This window comes from Monomorium pharaonis, unplaced genomic scaffold, assembly GCF_013373865.1.
Source record: "Monomorium pharaonis isolate MP-MQ-018 unplaced genomic scaffold, ASM1337386v2 scaffold_117, whole genome shotgun sequence".
NCBI lineage: Eukaryota > Metazoa > Arthropoda > Insecta > Hymenoptera > Formicidae > Monomorium > Monomorium pharaonis.
Window position 1 is genome coordinate 10,798 of NW_023415381.1, and position 9,499 is coordinate 20,296.

Sequence of the window (9,499 nt, forward strand, 5' to 3'; positions counted from 1 at the left end):
ATAAACAAAATAACAACAAAAAACAGATAAAATTATCTTCGTATTATTTATGATTTCCAAAAGATCTTGCTTTTTTTACGTACACTGTAAGACAATACTGGTATACTCCGCAGAATTCAATCACGTATCCTGAAGGATTTCAAGAGGTGAACCAAATATTTTAAATGGAATTTCTAATTTAATTTTGCAAAAGCAAAACAATTTGAGCATAGATTTTATAATTATGGAAGAATTAAAAAAAAGAGAATCTCGTGAAAACAACTCGAGAAAATTTAATGTGGCATATGCAATTTCTGGATAATAAAAGCATACAAAGTGTTATTTAAATTTGTAAATCTTTAAGTTATTTAAGTTTACAAATTTTTAATATTATTTACTAAAAATGTAAAGAACATTGCAAAAATATTAAAAAATTTTAAATTTAAAAAATAAAAAAATTTTTAGAGTTTTATAGACGCATTGTTATTTACAAATTAAAAGCACTGTAATAAAAATGATTACCAAATAATTAGTATAAAAGTTATGAATTTAATTTTTTGAACTAAATGAGTTTTTACATCATTACATCAAGCTTTTTCGCATGTCCATGCAATTCTTTGATACATAAAAAGACAATTCAAATTGATTTTTACGGGACGTAATAAAATCGGGAATTGACGTAACACCTGCGACAAAAGCCATTGAACCCATCGAACGAATGAAAATTACTTTTGAAAATAAAGAAAATTACTGCGGCACAAATATATAGTCTCTATTTTTTCAATTACAATTAATAAAAAGATTTTCTATCTTAAAACATTTATACTATTATAGATTGACAACATATAGTATACGTTATTTTTATTTTTTAATACTTAATGTATGCATTTATTTGATATCTGTCTAGTCTGTAAGATATTTTTCATCGATATACTTTCTATATTCCTAATTTCTCCAACCTTATCTAACATTTTTCAACTTTGAAGCGTAACTTTGGACTCTAAAAAATTTTTATTTGTTTTTTAATTATCATCACAGGATATATAGAAATAACTAACAGGTAGAGTCTCCGGTCACATTTCTCATGACGCCGCGATGTCGAAGCGTCCGAAGGATGCGACACAACGGAATGGGATGGAACGGAGGTGGAAAAATGCACTCGTTCTTTAATTAACTCGCGCTATCGAGCTGGCCGACTTTATGAGTCGGCGCCGTGGAAACACGTGCTACGTTTATTAGCACGATGGTCTTTGACCCGGTATCTCGATTGTGCAGAGCAGCACAGTGAACTCCGATCGTGCAGGGAACTCCACGCGGAAGATTCAATAAATCGAATTTTATATATTTTTTTATCGAGCACTGAAAAAAATTAGTGTGAATAAACAAAATTTTTTTCAAACTGCTTCTCTTATCATCCTATATTTTGGATTTGCAGTTATAAAAAGTTAAAGGCTAATCTTTTTTTCTATAATTTTTTTTTCTTTTAATCTTAGTTTGAATTGCACGATATTATTTGTTTATGTCATCTCTAGAGAAATACGGTTTTATTTTGTACATATATACCATGGGTTTTGTATATTAAACAAATATTGTCATCAAGTGACAGTTCTACGTACCAAAAAATTTTTTTAATATGAATTCGACCGTTTTACTCTACATTTATGTGCGTGTTTTAATTCTGTGAAAGACTTTTGCAATTCTGTAAAACCAATTAAAAAAACTAGTTTATTTATGTCGGCAAAACAGATGGCTTAGGATCCTTTTAAATAACAGTAAATTATAATATTAAAATTTAATTATAATCTTGAATATTTTCGAGATTACAATTATGACATTTAGCTTAATAATCTCCAAAGTGTTATTGTTCTGGAAAGTCTATTTAAATTTTGTAAAAAGTTCTTTGTTCGCGATTCTAAAAATGGATTCTTCAGTTAACAAGACTCTATTTGTCATCTAGTGAAAAATAAGCACATAATGAGAGACAATTAAATGTAATGAACACGGGCTTGTCGCGGGCTTGCGTAATAAAAAGAATCTCGATACCCGACTCGTCGAGAAGTATCGAATCAACTCGGCGCGTTATCCCGGGGATAGGAACGCGCGAAAGACAGGTTACACGTACGGGCACATACACGGAGGCGTAGTGTCGCGTTTCAATATTTACGGGCTGAAATATTCACGAAATCACACCGGGAGCGGCGAATGCAAGGGAATGACTTGCCGGACGCGGGCGCGTTCAATTCGGATGACGCGTCGCGACGCATCGCGCGGCCTCGTTCGCACGAAAATTATATACATCAAGAGATGTCGGCGTCGTGAATATTTGATCGGCCGTTACCGTTGCGCGCGCGCGTCATCAATTATTCCGCCGCGGTGCTTTTTCGTAGGCGGCAGCGCGCGATAACGCGTGTCCCAGCCGTGACAGATGTCCATTACCAACGCGAGCACGGCGATTTCCAGTGACGATAATTGAACCGCGAGTAGTAGCCCGCGCGAAGTATAGCGGTAGTGTATTATAGCGCCGCATACACACACACACACACACATACACTCCGTGCCCCACGGTGAAGAATCGTTTTCTTCCCGCGCGGTTGTACGGCGAGAATCATTAATGATCCCCGGTTGTTGTTTTCCCGCGCACCCAACCGACGTTTTCTTGCATAGAGATAGGACACGGCGCCCAGTGAATTCAGCAACAACAGGGACCATTAATGATTTAGCATACGAAATATCATGTTGCAACTCGGTGTTGCAACTTCGTTTTCAATTCTCCAGAATAGTGGTTTTCATCTGTGGGATGTATCTCTCTCTGGAGATGCACGAGTATTTTTATTAAAAATAGGCCAAAACAACTTGGACGTGATCTAGAAGCAATCCTGTAAAGGGAACGAAATTTCTAATTTTCTCGAATAAAAGTTTCACTTCCGCGAAAGAATTCGTTAAAAGTTACGTGGATTACGAATTGTTTGCTAACGCGAAATAAAAAGATACACGTTGTTATGGGGACTAGACGTAGACTGTTGTCGTCCGGCGTTATTTCTAACAAAATACAGTTTCCAGCGCGAAGATCGCGGCCTCTCGCCTTCTCGCGACTACGTTAATTAGCGAACTTTATGAATACGCCAGCGCATATTAATCCCGTCATTTCCATACGTCGCCGGCGGAGCCGATTCACGTCGGCGTCGTGTAACAGCATTATGAGCGTATTCCATTATTTATAATGTAATCGGGGCCGCGCTTTTGTAGTCTGGCGCGTTACGTAATTAGCACGGGAATTATCGGCGGTACGATGGCGACGACGGTGACCGACATTTCGGTGAAGCCAATTTTAGCCGCGGGCGAAATTGTTGCAAGCAGAATTTGCTATAAAAATACACTTCGGCGCAGCATTTAATTAGCCTTTAATGTTTCGCGCGCGACCAGATTGAGCACTATATTTACTCACGTTGATAATTTAATTATTTTCTTCCTTTTTATTTATTTTAGTCTTTTTTTTCTCCCAATAACGTAATAACATTAATGTATTATATTTAACAATAATTTAAAATAATATTTATTCTATTTTACGTAAAAAAAGATCGATCAATGAAATGGTTCGTTCTTCTTTTTCATACGACGTAATGTGAAACAAATTGTGACATCTGTTATGTTGAATAAATATGATTAAGCACAATAAAACTCGAGAAAAATAATTTCATAATAGAATAATCTTTATTTTTAATTATCGTTGTATATATCATCTTTTTTGTGATACTTTACTGTGCGGTACTATCACTAATATTAAAATTAGTTAGAATTACCAATGTGGTTCATCTAACTCGTTCTTTGTTATACGAATCAGCTTGTGTTGCAAATTGCAACCAGGTTATATCAATCTACCGCAGATCACAATAAAAAATGGTACGGTAGAAAGCAGATTATACATGTTAATTTACATGCGAAGTGAATATATATTGACATTCTCGTATATATTATAGAATTTATGCTGTATAACGCAAGTAAACTTGTACGCATTTCAGAAAATAATACGGTGCTCTAAAAAGTATTAATTAATGATTGTTTATTATCGAATATCGACGAAGTTGTCAAACATCCACATACGCGATGTAAACATGCACGGTATATTGTGCACGATATTATCGACCAACAAGAACCAATGATACTGTCGATGTAATTGGATCGCTAGAGATCGCGCACACTGCCGTGGAATGAAAATATTATGAATGGGTTATGTGGGAAACGCGATCGCCATTAAATAGGCCGGCCAAGCAATGACTCGGATTACGCGGTCCCAAGTGACGTCATCGCGATAGCCGGCACCAACAATGGTTTCTTATTTCTTCGTCTCGCCAGCAGCAGCGGATTTATCAGTAAGTCAACTGAAGCGGCGGTTGTGTGTGAAAAGAACGATTATTCTGAGCAGCCACTCTGTTAAATCGATACAAGTTTTATGCACATTCTTTTTTAATATTACATTATTGCTATGATTTAAAAGGATGGGAACGTTTTGCTGTAGTAGATAATAGTCCGCAGAGATATCCATTCCCGCGTTTCGTCGCGAGGATGTAACTATCGCGAGCTCGCCGCTCCGGCGGCGTTGCGACATCGTTACAAAAAATCGTTATTCCGACCCGGAGACGGAAAAAAGTAGAGGATCACGGAAAAGCGCATCCGGCGCGGATGAATGTCGCTCGCGGACGCTGACGCCCGCGCGTCGATATCGGTTATCGGCGTTCGCGGGCGTCGCCTGATCGATGACCCGCACGATAGAAATGACATTTCACAGGACGTCGTTTCGTTTGCTTGCGTATCTAATTTTTTTTTGGCGATAGCTCATCGGACACTTTGACAAACTTGAATAAAGTACCGAATTAACGGTCAGCTTTATCAGAAAAGTTTGCACTAAAATGACCGGAATATTTTCTTTGACCAAATTGAATTTGCGATTTTTCTTGCATGGAAATTCGAACTATTATTTTGGCTGTTATAAAGAGAGAATTTCAAAAAAAGGACACAATAAAATTTTAAATATATAAAATATAAATTTATAGCGCAAATTGCTGTCACTCTCAATTAGTTATTTACTAGGTTTTATTTTAAAATCTTAACTTAAGCTTTATATTTAGAATTTAGAATATATTTCATGTTTGTTAAAATGCTAAATGTACATTTATATCAAAAGATTACGGAATTAATATCTTATAAATTACTTGAAAGATTATTTTTTTTAATATTTTGAAATTTATTGCCCTAATTCTTTTTTCATAATCTAAATTTTTTCATTTAGAAATGTTATTTCTAATCTTCGTAGTAGCTAATTTGGAGTTAAACGTGACACTTTAAAAGTAACACTTTAAAAGTATACGCTTACATATTGTATCCAGATCTCTCATAGTAGGAATAAGGAGGTGGTTCTGACTACGGGGCTCCGAGGGGGGGTGAGGGGCGGGGGGGTATTTGCGGGGAGGGGTATGACGTCACGGGGGGGTATGACGTCACGCGGGGAGGGGGGATGACGTCACACAAACGGATGCCGCCGCTTATCAGTATAAACATTTATATAAACAACATGCTAGTTGTAACCTGATATAAACAAATACCGGTCGGTAGCCGCTTATCAGTATAAACATTTATGTAAACTACAAGTCAGTTGTAACCTGATATAAACAAATACCGGTCGGTAGCCGCTTATCAGTATAAACATTTATGTAAATTACAAGTCAGTTGTAACCAGAAATAAACAATAACTTGCCGGTCACCGCTTATCAGTATAAACATTTCTAAGAAAAATAATATGCGAGTTGCAACTTGATATAAACAATTAGGCCCTGCGGCTAGAAGTAGTAATTAGGTATAAACAATTTTTATCTATGGTTCTTTCTGTCGCTTATCAGTATAAACATTTTTTAAGTAAAATAATATGCGAGTTGCAACCTGATATAAACAAATTTCTAAGAATATTTATCGTACGGAGCGCCGAATCGTCGGCAGCTGATAAATTTATTCGACAGCTCTTGGAATAGCTATAAACAAAAATCGCTGACCATATCCGGTAGCGGTTTGTTATAAACAAATTTTTTATCGCGACAAGGAGCGCCGAACCGTCGGCAGCTTAAATTTCTACATAATGAATCGGTAGTGAGCGCGTTAAAATTAGATAATTGTGGAGGGGATAAAAATTAGATTTTTTGTGGAGAGGGATAAAAAAAGGGGGTATTTTATGGAGGGGGTAATAATATAAAAAAGAGCTCCCGACAACGTTATTGCATCAGTCAAATAGTGGAATACGAACGGTAAAGCTTCATCTACGTTACCGCAGCAGTTGATTGGTGGAAGTCGAATTGTAAAGTGTCTGAAGAAAGAACCGTACGAGATGAACTATTACGTTCCGATCCAACAGAATGACGGGTGCGATAAATCGTAAGTATTTTTAATTGAATTAAAATCTATATATTTAAATCCTATATATTTTCTATATTTTTCTATAACTTGATATATTCTTTTTACAGAACATTATCGCAGCCACGCTATACTCCTCGCATCCTGGGAAGGCGATTCGCTTTAACCGCCACTGCCTACAAATATTTGGATATCGGTGTCAGTGTGGGACTTGAACCTTTTGTGGAGATGATTCTTGGTGACAACAAAGGCAATCAGATACCGCTGTCACGTGACGTATGGATAATAATGATCGAGAAACGCATGGATATTGAGCGACTCCTGCAGTCAACCACCGTTACATCGCTGTGGATTGATGATCTTCTTATAGAACTCGTCAAATTACATAACGGGAGTGTTGTAAAATTTATATTAAATAACAAAGCCTTGTATATGAAACCTTTGACCGTGCAATTTTACTAAATCTTGAAGATGTTATCAATAATGTATACTTTAAATTGTCGCGGGATATGTTTGTAGTGAAAGAAAAATATAATCGATTTGTAAACTGCTTGCAGCGAAATAACATTAATAATAAGTGCGATGCTGTAAAGCTATTAGATGAAATATGTGTAAAAACTTCGCTCATAGATTGCGAACTGATGGTTTATGCATCAGACAATATTGTATATGATGCTTTGAATAATAAATAAATATGTATTTGTATAAAACGTTTTAGAAATATTTTTCCTACTAATTATCCTAACTTAAAAAATTATTTTAATTAATAAATGGGGAAGAGGAAATATAAACGGGTAATGGAAATATAAAAAAATACACAACACATAAAAAAATTATTTTTTATTGCTAGACCACCAGTTAAACAGTTTAAATACATTTTGTAAAGCGCAGTTGTTAACATGATTTCGACAACGTAAGGTGTACGTAATGTCCAACTTATTTAGAGGTTTTATGTCTTCGTAATGCACTTCGATATTTTCGACATTAGCTTCCTCTTTCGCCTCGTCCAGGAGTAAGTCATGCAGCCATTCTCGTTTCTCGCATCCCTTTACGTACACGACAATTTCATCATCGGTTGCAGTTGTACCCATCACTGCCTTGGTAATTAAATCTCTAGCCATGCTGTGCGGAATCAATCCATCCTCCCATGATATTCCGTGATGATTCACTTTCAACCACACCACCTGACGTTTTTTCTGCCTTGGTAAGGTATTCCCATGGATAGGTAGGTGTAAACATGTAGTGGGTGAGTTCAAATCCATCTTTGAGAGAGGCAAATTCCTTAACGATAAATTCTCCACCAACGATGAAACCTTGCAGATCCACGAACGTTGGTACAGACATGACAGCTGTCGTTGAGAATACTGTGATCCGTCTCGACGCGTTATAAATTTTTATATCATCTTGATATTGTTTTGGAGAAAAAATGGCGCCGCACTTAGGTAATTTTGCGCACAACGTTGGTCAACGGGTTGTACTGAATCACACGATCGTGTATAATGAGACAGTACGCGGTAGTGTTCGCGGGCACGTTTTCTCTGCATTCAAATTCTAAGCGTACGTCCACGGTTGCGCTCTTGATCGATTCGTTTTGTCGAGAGCAATCGATAATCACGAATGGACCATTATGTCGAAACATGGTGACGGATTGATTCGGTTCGAGATAATCATATCCGTAATAGTTTTTACAGAAATGTGCGTACGTGTCGTACAGAATCGACCATTTATTTTTATCAAAATCTAGATTCAAATCATCGTACGGATAACATTCCGAGTTTAAATAGAGTTTTGCGTTGATTAATTTGCAATGATCGAATCGACTCATGTTTTCAGACATGTTATTCTTCCGACCAGCCTGCAGAGCGAAAACGACGTATCGAGGCTTCTCGAGCTGAGTAGCGGTCTTGATGGCCCACGAATGTTTGGTTGTGCTTTGCAATAAAGGATACTCATATAGATCCCAAGAACGAAATGCCATGCTGAGGTATCGCCCGCTTTCCAGAGCACGCAGCATCGACAGTTTATTTATCTCGTTCAGTAACACATGCGGCATTCGCCACTGAACTTTGAGTAATTCAATCTTCGGCTCCAATTCTGAACTTCCCATCAGACAATTGTTATCGTTACGCGCGCGTATTAAAATCAGCTCATGGCGAGCGTTGATCACCACGCGTCTGTAATCTTCACAAAATCCCAACAGCATGTTGAGCGGTACGCAAAAATTAAAATATCCGTTCGGAGGATTCCACGGATCCCAGCCGGCGTTCCTCGCGATTACGCTTCTGGCAGCTGACATAGTTACATAGTTCTTGAGGGTGCTGGTTATTCCGACGTTTCTGTTTCGATCAATCTCCACACCGTCGAGCTCGTATCGAATCTCATCGAACATGAACGCGATGCAATTATTTGCCAATGTCACATCAGATCCCGCAACTGGTTTCTTTATTATAAGTTTTCCTTCAATGTATAAAAAACTTTCGTACGGTAACGTGTAAAGATCCTGCTGTTGTATAGGAATTCTTATCTCATCGTTGTATTCAAACGTCGTGTTGGCGAACGGATTGTACGTGTGAGTCTCGATCTTGACGATGCGATCGTCAAAGATCGGCTCGTCCTCGATATTTAAAATATCCGTCATTGTCGCACAGCAAATCCCAGAGATTGTAGATATTCAACGTTCGACGCGGTGAGCCTCTTTTTCTTGGAACAGTCGGATGATCGAATATTATCGAATGTCGTCGCAAAAGTATCTGATGACTGCTGTAACGTTGGTGTTTTCGTCGTAAAGATGTTTATTTTTCTAGCGCGTTCCGACGCGTTTAGTACGAGCATCTCACGTTCGCGTTATCGTTGCAGCCGTCGTCGCACATGCAATCTGACGGTAATTTCTTCTCCTCGAAAATCGAGCAATCGTCCGTTCTGGTCAACCACGCGTATCGTCAGATTCGTAACGCTCCGCACGATGATCGGCAGGTAAATGATCTGCGACGGCCTTTCCGAGATCTTATATCCAGGTGGCACGTTCGATGAAAACTCATGTATCGCGTGCACGCTTTTGTCGTTGCTGTACGCGCCCGCGGTCACGTTGCACTCTACGCGGATAATGTTTACATTCATTATG

General features: G+C 37.8%; 2 protein-coding genes across 2 annotated transcripts; one reads left to right on the plus strand and one right to left on the minus strand.

The window, feature by feature from the left end:
* Positions 1-6,305: 6,305 nt before the first annotated feature.
* On the plus strand, positions 6,306-7,083 carry LOC118648003. The gene is made up of 2 exons (XM_036294202.1): positions 6,306-6,399; positions 6,489-7,083. The coding sequence occupies exons 1-2, from the start codon at positions 6,353-6,355 to the stop codon at positions 6,838-6,840; spliced, it is 399 nt and encodes a 132-aa protein (XP_036150095.1). The 5' UTR covers positions 6,306-6,352; the 3' UTR covers positions 6,841-7,083.
* Positions 7,084-7,816: 733 nt separating this feature from the next.
* LOC118648002 lies at positions 7,817-9,016 on the minus strand. The gene has a single exon (XM_036294201.1). It carries the CDS (start codon positions 9,014-9,016, stop codon positions 7,817-7,819), a length of 1,200 nt encoding a protein of 399 aa, XP_036150094.1.
* Between the last annotated feature and the right edge of the window lie 483 nt (positions 9,017-9,499).